We start from the raw sequence: 15,578 nt of genomic DNA on the forward strand, positions 1-15,578 counted from the left end.
TTACATGGTAGCCTACCTCAGTTGATCCCATTTGTCTTGATAATTCGCTTTTGTTGTTGATCCATCAAAGACCCTCCATCGCCATTTGTCAATCATGTAACCAAATGGTAGAAACGCTATCTTGTCCATGGCTTGCTTCAGTAAGTAATTGATGTCAGCTTCATCATCATCTTCCACAACGTCGAGTAAGCCGATACTTTGCAAGTGAGCTGGAGTGCTGACAGACAAAGCAAGAGTGTCTCCGACCTGAGCAAGTTCCAAGATGAAGCAAAACAAGAGGAAAAGATAATTTTGTATCATACGAATGTAATTTGTTTAGAAAACTGTTCTAAAAACAAAGGCCAAAAACGTTTGACTGTTAAACTATTTGTAAATATGTAAAATATACTGTTAACTCAACCCTGTTGCATTGTTGTGTCTTGCCTGTCTTTGGTACAAGAAAGCAAACTATCTCCCGAAACTGTGTTTTTAAAAAATATGTGAAACTCAAGTTTCAAACCAAATTGTAAACTTTTCGAACTTGTTGTTAATTGTAGCCTACGTTCAGTGAAAACCTCGTTACGTTGTTGGCTAGTTGGTTTGGTTGGTTTTGAATCTTTATCCTCGGACTGACAAAGCCTTGTATTCCTGGTAATTTCGCATACTTGTATAGGCTTTTGGCGCAGGGCCGGTTACCGAGACTGACAAAGTGAAGTTTTCGATTTAGTTTTGTCCCATAGAATCATAGATGACAAGTCTGCAACCAAGCAACCCACAGTACTTTCACACTCTTTTTATCAAAACTATCATCTAATTTTTTGTGTTTTCAAGAAATTACTTTTATTTGGAGTAAACTGGTCGGAAAGTTTGTTTTAGTTGGATAACAACAAAAAATTCGAAAACGTAAACGCGGCACTCAGCTTTGTTAAATGTTTTACAAACTAAACCATTTTCACCTTCAGTACATCGAAGATAAAAGTACAATTTGACGGAAATCATTTTGGGTTGTATTCTTTTTCATTCACAATATTTAATTTCAGAGAAATCACAACAAAACTAAGTAGGTATGGCTACTTAGAGAGCAAGAGTTATGATTAGAAGTATTATTGTCACATTTTTTAAAGACTACAAACCGCTTCGTGAAATCCAGGGTTGGCTCCGCTTCTGAAGGGCACTGGTTGATCCTTGTATTGCTCGTAGTACTGGATATGACCCATTTCATGGTGGATGGTGATTAAATCCTCCATATTAACCACAGTGCACATCTTTATCCTTTACAAATGCAAAACGTTATTATTTTCCAATTAGTTTAAGTTTTAATATGTAAATTGGTAAATTTGAGTGTTCTGTTTTCTTTGGGATTTCTGTTCGGTGAGTGTTGGAAGTTTGTTGTAAAGCAGAATTCACTCTCTTTTCATATTTGTGATGGCATTTTCACTTTGACAACCGCATATGTGTTTTTCGGTGCCTCCACGATGTAGCTTCCGTATGGATATGGTGTTACTTTTGTACAAGGTACCGTATCTGAAATAAACTTGATTGATTGAAGCATTTGAAATATTACTTTTGTACAATGTACCGTATGTGAAGCTGTTCTGAAATAAACTTGATTGATTGAAGCATTTGATATATTAGTTTTGTACAATGTACCGTATGTCAAGCTATTCTGGAATAAACTTGATTGATTGAAGCAGTATCTGCAAAGTCATCAATGCAGTTTGTTCAAACACTAAACAAAACTTATTTTTACATTGTTTTGTGCTCTAATGCTGCTGTTTCTGATGTCTCATACTTCATCAAATACAGCAAGGTATAACAATTAACAAACTCAGTTAAACAGCACGACGTTTGAAAGATTATTTAGTTTATTGTCGAAACAGCAAGTGACAAAGCTGTACCTTTTATATTCAGACGTTTAATCAATGCAAAAATAATCAGTTAATGTTTGGTCAAAACTGTTTTCGAATTTTGCCAGATTTGGTGAGACCTATGCCTATACGCAAGGCCGTCAAAAAGATAGTTTGGATCCGGTACCAATGAGATCCTTTGATTGATTGATTGATTCTTTATCCTCGGACTGGGAAAGCTTCTTGCAGAGCTTAATCCTGGCAGTTTCGCATACTTGTAGAGGCTTTGAATCACTGACGCAGGCCCGGTCACCGAGATTGACAGCTAGTGAAGTTTCCGATTGTTGAAGTCTTGTTGCCGGGGAATTATTCCATCCATTATATGCCGCTGAATGGAGACCAGTCCTTAACGTGGGTTGCTCAAGCGCACACCCCGAGAGTCGAACCAGCGCCGCTTGATCTTGAAGCTTCTTCGTTCCAGAAGTCACGCGCTAACCAATTGAGCTATCGGGGCGGACGATTGTCCCTAAATCCAGACACTTCTAAGAAAAACGCACTAGCAAAAAATACGAAGCGGTTTCTTCAAGTTCCTGGACTCTTTGTAAAGGTTATGGGCCCCTAAAATCATTCTGGGCTCATGTCCAAAAGTACCCCCTGGACTCCCTGTCTACGCGATTGTCTATTCGAGACAAAGGCAAAAGAATAAAATACAAACGTGAAAAGCGGTTCAGTTTCTCTTCAAATATTTTCCAAACAAAAGTGTTTCCGGTAGACTATGTTTAAGCAAATAAAATAAGATTGAATCATTGATTGCAATGTCAACCACACGCACTGCAGGTGTGAGACTAACGAGAAGTGAAGGATAAGATTACTGATTCAACGTTTCTTTTCTTTGCTTTTGCTTGCCATTTGTGTGATTACTGGATTTTAACATTACAATCGGCAAAAATATTTGCACAATACCAAACAAATCACAGGGCATGGGAGCAACGTACTGACGAATGGGAAGCAAGGACACATTCAGTTGGTTTGACTTCTTAATAAGAGCTGACGAATTCGTGCGCCTGTCACTGTAACTCACAACAAGGCTGAAATACGACACCGACTGTGGTTATCTTGCTTCATGCAATAAGGGCATTTCAAGTTAATATTCACTTTCTGAGTATTTCGGAAATAAGAAAGAGAAAAAGAACGAATACACATAGAAACTCTCACCGTGCTCCCACGTAGGCTATCATGGAACAACAAAAAAGGTAACAACGTTTTGATTAAATGTTGTTGACGAACATCATGGTGATCACCACTAAATGGTTCTACAACACGCAAGCATTGTTGCAGTGTGGGTACATATTAGAAAGACCAGTGGTGTGAGAACCCAGGGGTTAAAGAACCCTGTTTTGGCCCAAGTGTTTTCATTTTAGCCTTTGAGTGCTCTTGAATAAAACTTTCTCTTTTGCCGAGCCATAATGGGGGAGGAATTAACGGAAATGATGTCTTTCTGTCGAAAACATCACTTTTCTGGTTTGAGTCCCCGTTTGAAAATGGTTGACTGCAAACTGGTCTTGAGATGTCAAAACCGTTTAAATGGCACGTTTTGCTTTCAATTTTTTAATTCATTATTTTTATAAAAGTGAAAGGGACTGCTTAATATTTAAACACAAACCTGAAGTCTTTTTTGTCGTAGAAATCCCAAGCGGAAGCGTGGCAGGTCACCTCTCGTCCATCGGTTGGTTTTACCATCATGGAGTTCTTCCAAAACTCATCAGTCATTGGTTCTAGTCCCAACGATATGAAAAACTCCTCTGCAGTTCGAAACATTTGCGTTGCGTTGTATCCCTGAAAATGCCAATACATGCAGTAGTCACTTTTAATATCAAAAGCTTTGATGCTACTGCTACAATAGTCAAACTTGCCAATTTTTCAGTGCCTTGCTTTAATCTTTATTCAATTTGATTCAGTCCAATCCTGTTTAACGTTACTTTAACGCTTACAGGCATGAAGAAGGTTTTCTGGATAGCCAAACACAACTTAATACGAATTCTCCACAAATGATTCTGTAAAGCTGAAACTCTTCTATGCATAAAATTCATGGATGTTGCCAAAGTAGCACTACGGGTAGGCTAATGTTGGTAAAGTATCAGCAACTTCATAACACTGGAATATGCAAGAAAATTTAGAAAATTTTTTGGAAGTTTTAAAATATTTTATTTTGGCGGAAACTACAGTCGACCCCATTAAGTGTGGCTACATTGTCAATCGAGTCAATCAAATTGGTTATCTTGGATGAACAAAATAAAATAACAAAAAGATAAGACCAGATGCCTACCAGATATCTGGTTAATGGGGCAGAAAAATTAATTTTTAATCATGAACAAACTGTTCCATCAAATGTAGCTAATTATAATTGACCAACGGTATAAGCAACGAGGGCTGTAGCCCCCCTGCCAGTTACGGCCCCAAGTACACATCCTTACCTGTTCGATCATGGCAGGAGTGGCATCAACGCCTGTTTTTCCAGGAAATGGCTCAACAAGGTCAAATATATTTCCCCATTGCTGTGCCCACATGTTTCCTAAACAAGAGGATAAAAGGATTTAGGCTAGTTCTTAACTTACCAAGTTGTTTCACATTTAAACCGAAATTTCTAAATACAGTGATACTTTGCAGTTGGGTTTTAAACAGGGTTATCGAATAGTCATCTCACCCCTTCTGATTATTCCTGTCACATGGTGATTGTTATATCCTAGCTATCACGTTTTTGTTTGTTTGGTGTTTCTTGTGTAAACTGTCCTCGCCATTTTTATTGACACCAACTCCAGACAACACTACTGCTGGGTGACGTTTTTTTTGTTTTTAGCTGCTTTTAATTAATCGAGCATAACTTTGTAAATTTTCTTGAGCTTTTAGCAACAACAACAAATTTGTTGTGGCATAAATTAGTGGTGCGATACTGATGAGCCCAGCCTTATGGGCGAAATACGTATCTATCACTATCAATTCTTGCTCCAATCGACTGCTGATAAACAACAAATGTGTTACAACCGTAATAATGATTAGTTGTATCAAGAAAGTACTCAGCGGTCAAGGATGTAATATTCTTATTTTCAACATAAAAATAAGGTCTGTTTGGTTGAGCATGAGTCTTGCCCTTACAACTACAAGAAATCTAAAGCAGCAAGCTTTTTTTCAGCTAGTTTGCCTGCTATAGTATGTAATTAGTGTTAATTTTTTTCCAGCAGCTGCTATCTATGCCTAAAATTGAAGTCCTTACCCTTCTGTGTTAATGTTTATACTCATCTAGCTAGGCTGCTTTTTAACACTCAAGAAATGACAACTTATAATTACGATTGTCTTACGTGTATCCAACCTATTCTGAGATGCGGTTCGTTTTTGCTGCATAGGTAAGCGTATTGTCAAACACTTGAATTATTGCAAGTGTCCAGAGTAAACTGAAGGCAATACATTCGTTCCCATTTGCCAATTTCCTGCCATAAACTTTCACTTAAAAAACGAAAGCTATTTTTTATGAACATTTTACAACAAGTTACCAAGCAAATGAGACGGAATGGGGGCATTGAGGTTGATGTAGTCTGGTCCATAGAAGTTGTAAAGCTTTCGTCTCACGTAAGCATGGAGTTCTTGATAAAGGGGTTGGAGCTGTAAAAAAATAAAAAACCGATTTAACATCACTTGATACTGTTGCAAAAGTTGTGACTTTTTTCGCTTATGTTGTTCAGAGTGTCAGTGAGTGAGTGAGTTTCTGCAATGGGACATATTTTTAGAACAGTGCTGAAATGCTGCTACAGTTCATGCATTTTGAATTAAGTTTTCAGTGAAGTATTTTTTGTTTCGCTTCGGAATAAAAACAGCTTTGTTTCGCTGAATCGAAATCAAGACATGAATAAATTATTTCCACAATTGCCAAAAAACATGCCGTTGCCAAAACAAAGAATAAATTGTTCCCACTTCCCACTATAGAGAGAAACTGAATTCAAGGTTGCAGCTTTATGACAATGGCTAATCAGAATTTATGGGAAAATTTACGAGACTAGTAGTAAATGTGGACGCAGGTGAGATTTCATTTTCCTTTCTGTTTGCTTTTGTAATGTCGCAGATGGCATATGAATAACAGAGAAACAATCAGTACGAAAGCTACGTTGCTTGGGCAAAGATAACAGCTCATTGTAATAAATCAACAAAAATGGCAATTTTTTAATCGGAACTTGTTGATTTACTACACAACTAAACACGTATCTCCGTTCAATGTGGTGCAAGGTACCAAGTATAGTCATGATTTATTGTATTATAACTTTTTGTGAAGGTTGATGTAATGTTATTGTTTTCCTAATATGGGCAGCCCACCTGGCAGTTGGGCAAGTTTATTCATGCTGGAGATGTAATGAATAATGGACCAATCTCATGAAGCAATTTGCATTAGTTGTAATTATCGAATTTTGTAAATACACGTCTTGATTAGCCAACATTATACTTTGCTCAGCATATCTGCAAAGTTATCAAAAAACAATCTTTCAACCTGCAGCGACTTTGCAGTGAAGTGTTGTTTCGCTTTTGTTGTGAGCAAACATTCTGGCTCAAAAACTAGAGCTCCCAATTGCCAACTAGAGCTCCCAATTCTTGCCACAAAGGAATACGGTGCGATCCTGATGAGCCCAGCCTCATGGGCGAAACACGTGTCTATCGCTGTCAATTCTTGCTACAAATCGGCTGCCCAGAAACTTATCGTTTATTGGAGGTCTTATGGCTAGCGTGGAAGCTACACCGTTATGGTTAGCGAGTGATCAACATTGTGCTGATGGCTGGGAAGAACGTCCCTTCTTCACATTAATTTATGTAATTGAAAAGGAAGTCAAGAAATTCATACAGCAAATTGACAGATTTTTACATAAATTCAACATCTGCAAACGTTGAATCAATGCAAAAAAGGTCATTTTGCTGTCTGGGAATTTTCACGCTAGCCAGACCAATGAGGAATGACCAACAAGGAATTCGCAAACTGAAGGAATTAAATGTTTAATTGAATACGACTCGCCCATGAGGATCAAGCACTTTTATTTATTGGTTTGCAAACAGGCCGCTTTTGTAAAGCTGCAAATCAAAATTTTATTTAAACTCAGCGTTTTCTATATATTTTTCTTTTAACCATTTAAAAACGTCTGCGTGTAAAGCTTTCAATATGGGTTTGATATGTAATATTTTCATACAAAAGCTTTAAAATTTTCTACGACTATCGTGGCACAGAGGCTTTTGATGGCAACAAATGAAGAAATAAAAAAAATATCTTTAATTTAAATTTGCCAATTTTTTTACTTCTTGCCACAGCCTTTCCGTGTCTTCCTCCAAAGAAGGATCAGTCATCTCATACCAAGATCTCCAATATTCTCCAGTGTCCGCAAATTCTTAAAAAGCAAGAAATTGAAGTATTAAATTGATTGAATATAATTTTATGTGCTCTTTCGATTGAAAGCATTGATAGCTGAAATAATATTGTTACCATGATGACATTATTTTGTTGTTACATTTAAGCTGCAACATTTTTTTCAAAAAAAAAGCTAGAAAGAGAGACTCAATTTTACATGTGTTGAATATTTTAATCACTTAGGTTTACCAAAAATATGTGGTTTTTGATTAAACTAGCCTTAAAAACTTACACTGAACTTAGAGAAACAAAAATATGACAGAAAAAAATTTCGGAGGAGAGAAAACAATAATTTGAAATGTTGTTTGTGCGTGTTAATTTTAGCTGAAGTAAAACTTTAAATAGTCTCAAAGATTTAGTCAAAATTTGCTCTCACCATCAAGTCTACTGGCATTGTTGGAAAGAACAACAAATTCTTCGTATTGATCCTTGATGGGTCGCCCTGCTGTCTCATACCAACCCTTCCAAGCCCATTTCAGTTCCTCATAGTCCCTTGAGGTGGCCATGAGAGCAGTAAGGTCTAAAACACATTGAGAAAAATGAAACAGATGTATGAGATCTCAATTTTAAGCATTTAGATAACGTTGATACGATATGGTGCTGCCACTTTTGTGCAGTCTTCTTTATTGTACGTTTGCATAACGTTCATTCGTCAGTAATTAAAGCAAATTTCGATTACTTTGCATTAGATCAAAAGCCCAGCTACAAAAAGCAAAAGCCCAGCCCAGCCAGATCAAAAGTAACGTAAAGCTATTTCACGTCGCAATTACGGCTGGAAACGAAAAAGGAACCACCAAAAATGTTCACTTCTAGCACAGAAATGCAATCAAAAATAATCTATCCAGCAAAGTCGCTCAAGGCAATGGAATATCTACCATAGAGTAAGGTCAAACAAAGCAACAATCATATAATTTTACTGCACGGTTTCGGAGCTTGATATATATTGATAGTTAATAAAACATCTGCCATTTAGTTTTTGTTAAAAATAAATAAAACGACATTTTGCTCGGACTTGCGTTTACGGCTGCGCTGGAAAATTAAACGCTTACTGTGGCCGCATTACCATGACTATGTTTTGCCCAAAGCTATGCTCACTGCCAAAGTGAATCCGAATAACGAAGTGGAAGTTCTCAAAACTTGTTTTCTTATTAATATGAAGCTATTGCATTTTCTCATTGTGAGGTTTTTTGCAGATATATCAGTTTAAGAAAATGCAAAACATTGTGTCCTTTTTAAAACTCAACCTTTTTCTATCACTAAACGTCAAATGTACGTACCAGGGTCCAGAGGGACCACACTACCATCAGAAAGTTCCACTTTCGCTTGACTATAAGTGGCTTCCATATCGCTGGTGATTGTATTGTACTGGAAAGTATTTAATTTTAGTAAATACACGTTCAGTTTTAATCATGCAGTAGAGTAGTGATTCTTAAGCTCATTGTGATCACACAACCCTTTCAAAAGGTTATCATATCTGCAGATTCGTCAACTTGCAAGCGTAAACCTGAGTAAACATTTTCCACAGCTTGTCTTTGCAAATAGATGTATTTTAGTGCGTAAACTTTTAGAACATTTTTAAACCAATGTATTCACAGGTCTCTTAAAGATTTTTACTGACCCCAAGAGATCAACGGACCCCAGGTTAAGAATTATTGGTGAAGGGTGCAAGACAACATTACAAGCAGGCTAACAGTGATATGAACATAATGCCTTGGAAATGTACGATGAGTATCTATTTTGCTAATCATGCCATTTCAAATCCAATAAACATCAATTCTCAAATAAAAGAGTAAACGTAAAACAACGCTTTTGGTGATGAAAAGAAATACAAACGGTCTGTTATAAACCAAAATTATCGCTTCTGAAATGAGTAAAAAATTAGAAAATTGAACAAACTATAATAAACAAGTTACATAATTGATTGTTATTTTTAATATCATTGGTAATGCTATCTTTGTCAATGCACTACCCCAAATCTTATTAAAGAAAATGAATTTAAAAGCAGAATACTTAGAATTCTTGGTCAGTTTAAGTAAAAAATGTAAAGCCCAAAATATAGAAAGTTAACAGATAGATCTCAACTTATGTGCCGAGGCACACCAGTGTACCGCATAATTTAAGCAAATGTACCGTCTATATTTCTAATGATAAGCTAGTGAGTGAATTTCCATGCATTACAAATGTTGTACAAGCATCAAAATTACAAATATATAACACTCACATATAAAATGGAAAGTAAAAAAATCGGTTGACAAACGACATGCAAATATCACTGTGCTTGCAATAGAAAACTGCAACATTCTAAATTGGCTAAAGCTATACATGACTGACTGTAACATCGTAGTTTTGAGATTTTGAAAGTGGAAGGAAACTTACAATAAGTGAGATGTTAAATTGATTTCATTTAAGTATATGCTGGGGTATTTGAACCAGACCGTGATCAAATATAAGTTGCAAATAGAAGTTGCTTGGATTATGACTTTGGCAGCAAAAGAGATGCTTTCAACCAAAGGAATTACTTTGATGAAACTAATGCATATCTTCCAACCTGCGTCTGTTCTTCAGGAGAAAGGTTTGCCGTGCCAAGGACCATGATCCCTTCTATCTGTCGTTTGTCATCAGCATCTGCAAAAACAATCAATTTGATGCATGGCTGCTCTTCATTTGTGATGACCACTTCTGGCTGCTAAATAACACATCGATTCTTTTCTTTTTATATTTCGTGGTGATGTGTATTTTGGATTGTATATTTCGTGTTGTATATATCGTATTTCGTGGTTCGACTTCGGAAAAGTTAAATAAATAACTTGAAGTACATAAACGAAAGCTTAACTCTGAATCAGCAATTTGCCTTAATTTTATGAGTAATTTTAGAAAAGGAATCCATGTGGTTTTCAAAAAATCAAGGTAGGCTACACTTGTTAAAAAAGCAATTTTTTGCTATATCCATTTTACGTGTTTGTCTATGCAAGTGGACCAATATGTTCAGTTGAAGTCGCCTACTCCTTATGTTCCTTCTCCAATCAACTTAGTTGTGCGCGTGAATCGACGAGTACAATTGATAACGAAACATAAATGCAATTAAAATGTTTCTTGCATCCAGTGCATTGTGCCACAGTAGGCTAATGTTTTAATCGAGCAATTTAAAGACCAATTTTGAAGCAGGTCTGAGTTTGAGACAAAATCCATTGAAGCAGTGTACTTCAAGCGAAATAATATCTCGTTGAAAAGGCAATTGTGTACGCATAGGCCTACGATTCTTCGTTTTTGTTGAGCGCATTTTTTTAATGAATTTGTTTGCAGCTTTCAATTTATCTGTTGAGAAGAAGCGATCTTCCTGGCGTCAGCACAATCTCTCACTGTAGAACAGCGAGTATTGTGGTTCGCTAACCATACCAGTGTAGCCTCTACAGTCCACACTAGCCACCAAGACTTTTCCAAAAACATGTGTTTCTCGGCAGTCGAGTTTAGCAAGAATTGACAGCGATAGACATGTGTTTCGCCTACATCATCCGCGTTGTGTCAACAGCAGAGTAATGAAGTTTCAACTTATATTTCAGTGTAGTAAAATTTAATTTCTACCTGTTGTTTTTTTGTTTTGTTTTTTCAAATTGATACAGTAAATTTTTTTAATTTTCAGAGTTAACCAGAAATCGTACGACTTTTTTTGCATTAAATACACACTAATAACAAAAAAAATAATAATCAGTTTGTAGTACTTAATTTTTTTTACATGATGATAATACTAGAAAGTGAAGCTCCGAATTACATGGGTCCACGTTGAACCACCACTTTCAACATCCAAAAGCAGTATTAGAATTTTTTCTGAGCAGTAGTATACCTCTACCATAATATGGCATTGTTTACATCAAAAAGTTCACCTACTAGTTAATGAATCTATATCATTCGAAAATAAATCTTTTGCTTTTGTTCCATATTCCAAAGTAAACTCAGCTGATTTCAAGTTTTCGTCAATCTGCAAAAAGAAGAATTAATTGAACATGATATGTTATGGTTGTATTTGCTGAAACTAACTTTTTTATCCAACAAAATTTTACTCCAAAATTACAAAGGAAGGCAGCAGTGTTCACTGTTCAATTCAAACCTTTTGAGGTTTATTTCAATCGTTTTATCCCGTGTTTCATACAAAAGGTCAAAAAATCTCCGAGTGTTATCGAATATCGTTTGTTGTAATAATGCGGCAATGATCAACTCGAATGATCTTTTAAATGACTATGATAATGAAGACAATGAATCTGAACTAATTAGTGCGCACAGCTCGAACACAACACAAATCAAATTCATGCAAACTTGGAAATCTGTAGGGGCTGATATTGGCGTAGAGAACAGAAACGATATTAGACCAAGCGATACTGATACAGAACCTTTGATCTGATCAGCGTTTTAACATTAATTTCCACCTCATTTGATGCACGGCTTACAATCAAAGGAAACTTTTAGTAATTTTTAGCAGTACTTCGTGCGGCTTAAAATCAAGAGTCACATAGTACAACCCATGATCTGCAGACAGCAAAATCGGTCATTTTTACAACATCTGCAGACGCTAAATCAATGTAAAAATGGCCAATTTTGCTGTCTGGGAAAAAGTGGCCCAATCCCCCTTTTTTTATAGAAGGTTTCATTGTAGCGCATTAAACTCGCCATAGCCTGTTGATTTTCGTCAGTTATGTCGGTTTGGTAATTCCAAGCAGCAATCCCAGAGTCGTGGAAGACAACTGCTCCATCTGTGGAGTAGTTTGCAGTAAACTCTGCCGCCAACTCATCAATTTCGGCTCCTCGCGTGAAACTATGACGTAAAATAAAAGAACAAGTAAAAATTAAGCTACAGAGAACAATTGTTGGTCTGAAGCAAAACAACAAAGATTTAAACTTTAAAGCTACTTATAAACATTTGCTATTCGATGACACTTTTTTTCCACAGGTCTGCCCTCGTACGAAAAATTGAAAGGCTTCGTATTACTCAAAGGTTGATAATTCACAATGTAAGAATTAATGCACAAGAAAAAGCGTTTACAATAAAACAGCCAAGCCTGGAACAGGGCCAAGCTTATCAACAGACAAGTAACTTTTATGAAAGTAATTTTTATCAACTTGTGCTATTGCAAGTTGCACATGCAGAATGATATTGAAATGTTTAGCTTTGGAATATAAAAAATAATCCTTGTACTGCTGGCAACGCTTGCGCCATAATCGCAATCACCCCTAAAATTGTATCACTACGACCACGATATCATATGTAAATCAGCAACAGAGAATACACAAAAGTCATGAGACAAATGATTTTTCCAGAAGCAGCCTGTATTTTGCAAAAACAAAAAACATTTAAAAGTCGCTAGACAAAGCAACAGCGTCACAACGTCTTGTGTCGTAGTGGTTGACAAAGATCTGCATTTCAATTTAGGTTTAGCATTTGAATAGCCAGTGAAACAATTGGGAAACACTTGGCTTAGGTATCCCCTAGCAAATGAGTTCTTTTTTACATTGATTCAATCTTTGAAGCCGTTGAATCAACGTAAAAAAACAGATGCGCATACTGAAATGTGAGGAACAATAGCAGTGCACAAAATAATACACAAAAATGAAAAAATGTTCTTACCTCACTATCGCAAGAGACAGTAACAATGCTATAAGTAGGTTGCGCCACATATTGCAGACAACCATTTACAATAAGTAAGCCTGCTAATCTGAAACACATAAAAAACACCCTCTTGGTATGTAGCTGTTTCAAGTTAGTAACAACTTAGTAAATGCAAAACTTTTCATCTATTTAGCTCTAATTTGGAAAACACCAGCTATACGCTGTTACGCCAATTGACACAGACTTCAGACAGGTTGCAATTGCAAACATCTGTTGTAAGCGCTAATTATATTATTACAAAAACTTCACTTCACCAAAATTAAAAATGGTTACTGGAAGTTCAACAACAGATACAATTTACAACAGTGGTGAAAGTTTCAGTATTTATTCTCATTGTACGGTTTGAAATGTCAAAACAGCAATGCTTTGTTTCATTTTAACACAGAATACGTTTCGACTAAATCTCGTTTCGATCTCAATGACGTTGCCCTGGTTGGTGAGGCAAAAGCAAGTCGTTGACGAAATAAACTAACTCGTGCTACGACGCATCATAGACCATTTAATACTCCTAAGATTAGCACCAACTCAAAAACTCAAAAAGGTGATCTAAATAATAGTTTTTAAACTTAGGCCTTCAATTTGAATTCGTTTCAACTTAGCATATCCTCTGTTTCAAAGCAATAAATTTACCAATGGAGAATACTCTTACGGATAGTCAATAGGTTGTATTTATACTGCAGTTGTCCTTGAGCTAAGTGGTTTCCATAAAAGCCTCCAAGAACACTTACAAGTTAGGTGATATCGCTTCTACGTAGCTCAATATAGCACATAATTAATTCAATGCAATGTAGAAACGTCTGCAAAGTCGCTTCTGCTCGAATCAACCAATAGCATCATTCGATTAACTGTTCAGGCCTCCTTTCAGACGTCAACACAGGCTCATCTTCTGTTTCAACAACTTAGAGTGAATCCAAAACTAAAAGTTACTATAACGCATAACGGCATATTACAAACTTATGGCCATTCCGTTGCAAAAGCGTTACGACCTAATCGGACGAATTACTTCCTCAAGAACAAATAATGTATGCGCTTTCTTAAATTTGCCTTCCATTTTCCTTTTACGTTATGGCTCTTCGTATTATTATTATCCTAAAAATGATGAAAGATGCAAGAAGATTGGATACATTAACTTTATAGTGGATAACTGTAGCAAAGCTAAATGATGAAGTGAAATCTGGGAGATAAGTTAAATGCCTACAGTGGCGGAAAAACTGTGATGACTGCAAGGGCAAAGTTTAGTTGAGTAAAACTTTGAGAGCATCAATGGTTGTTACATGGAAGAAGATTTTCTTTGAAGATGGGAAAAAAAATCCACCGTAGTTATGTGGAGTCAGCAATGCTGTACAGAAGTGGGACATGGTGCTTACACAAAAGTATACTATAATGAAAATGTTAGAAAAGACAGAGAGCTATAGTGAGAACGGTGTGTTGTGTGAAGCTGATAGACAAGAAGAATGCCGTAGATTATATGCATTTGCTTGGGTTAAATTAGACGGTTGATGAGTTGGAAAAAGCAAATGGAGTGAGGTGGTGTGAGCATGTTTTGAAGAAAAATGATGCTTCAAGACGAGGGGTAAGTGGGCGGTTAAGGAAAGCGAGTAAGATCCAAGAAGATATGGAAAAGACATTTGAAGGAAAAAAGGCAACAAAATCTTGACATAGAAAAACGTAGACTTGATGTAAGGGAACTCTCTGAACAGGTCGGCATTGAGACGAGTTGTGAAAGCGATTGCCGCATATTAAAGACATGGTCATCTTAGTAATGGAGACACCACCGGATTAAAATTGAACACAAGCATATTCAATTCACTTACTTGATGTTGCAAGTGGATGCTCCTTAAACACGTCCAATTACCAGTATTATACTATAAAAAAACCTCAATATAAAAGGCATGTTTTATGTTTTTGATTTCCGGTAAAAAAAAACAGCAGCAGACTATTAAGCGTAATTTTAACATTATTTCTAGGTCAAAATTTGTAGTGGCCTTTCGAAAATGTGTTTTAGTATTTTTTAGCGGCGAGGTATAAATTTACATTTTTTTTCTTAATGTAGCCTACTGCAAAGAGTATGAAAGTTATTTTGAAGTTTATGTGATTACACAAGTTCTAACTGCGCGTCACATCATATCATGTGAAATATTTGAGATGATTGTGTTGAAAGGCCTTGGTCTCGAAGGAGATATGGACTGTTGCGGAGGGCTGTTAAGTCGATTAAATTAACAAAGAATTACAGATTACTAAAAGAATTAGCTTAGATCAGTTGATAAATCTAACAAGCTGTATCAACTCAGGTAATAAATTGGTTATATGTACGTTGATTTCACGTCTGCAGACGTCAAATCAATGTAAAAAAAAAACAATTCAAATGGGAAGACATAACCTTATCGCTTGTTACGTTGTTAAGCTACAAATGCACATCTAATGCCACTAAGCTAAGACTCCCTTCAGATGTGCTTAAATTAAAAATTTATAATTTTCTAGCTGCTAACTCGACATTAACAATTTGATGGTTCATAGTTGGATTCACAATTCTTTGCTATCTACAGCAACATAGAAACAAGCAATTGGCTTAAAGTGCAAAAAGTCGCAACAGGCGTGAGAACGGCTGGGTCCAATAACCTAACTAAATTTCCTGTCTAAAACTTCAATTTATACG

The 15,578-nt window shown here is 36.2% G+C and overlaps 1 protein-coding gene across 1 annotated transcript in view; it reads right to left on the reverse strand.

Moving 5' to 3' along the window:
* Positions 1-12,970, reverse strand: part of LOC145776608 (angiotensin-converting enzyme-like) — a 29,034-nt gene extending 16,064 nt beyond the window's left edge. The window contains exons 1-12 of the mRNA XM_082587836.1: positions 12,881-12,970; positions 11,926-12,070; positions 11,149-11,239; positions 9,812-9,888; positions 8,541-8,628; positions 7,640-7,783; positions 7,155-7,243; positions 5,375-5,483; positions 4,301-4,398; positions 3,490-3,662; positions 1,113-1,251; positions 17-246 (exon numbers count right to left, since the gene is read on the reverse strand). Of these exons, the coding sequence (XP_082443962.1) occupies positions 17-246; positions 1,113-1,251; positions 3,490-3,662; positions 4,301-4,398; positions 5,375-5,483; positions 7,155-7,243; positions 7,640-7,783; positions 8,541-8,628; positions 9,812-9,888; positions 11,149-11,239; positions 11,926-12,070; positions 12,881-12,945 (1,448 nt within the window). The 5' untranslated portion in view covers positions 12,946-12,970. The remainder of the gene's footprint in view (positions 1-16; positions 247-1,112; positions 1,252-3,489; positions 3,663-4,300; positions 4,399-5,374; positions 5,484-7,154; positions 7,244-7,639; positions 7,784-8,540; positions 8,629-9,811; positions 9,889-11,148; positions 11,240-11,925; positions 12,071-12,880) is intronic.
* Between the last annotated feature and the right edge of the window lie 2,608 nt (positions 12,971-15,578).

The sequence above is a fragment of the Aplidium turbinatum genome, chromosome 9, assembly GCF_918807975.1.
Source record: "Aplidium turbinatum chromosome 9, kaAplTurb1.1, whole genome shotgun sequence".
NCBI classification, from domain to species: Eukaryota; Metazoa; Chordata; class Ascidiacea; order Aplousobranchia; family Polyclinidae; genus Aplidium; species Aplidium turbinatum.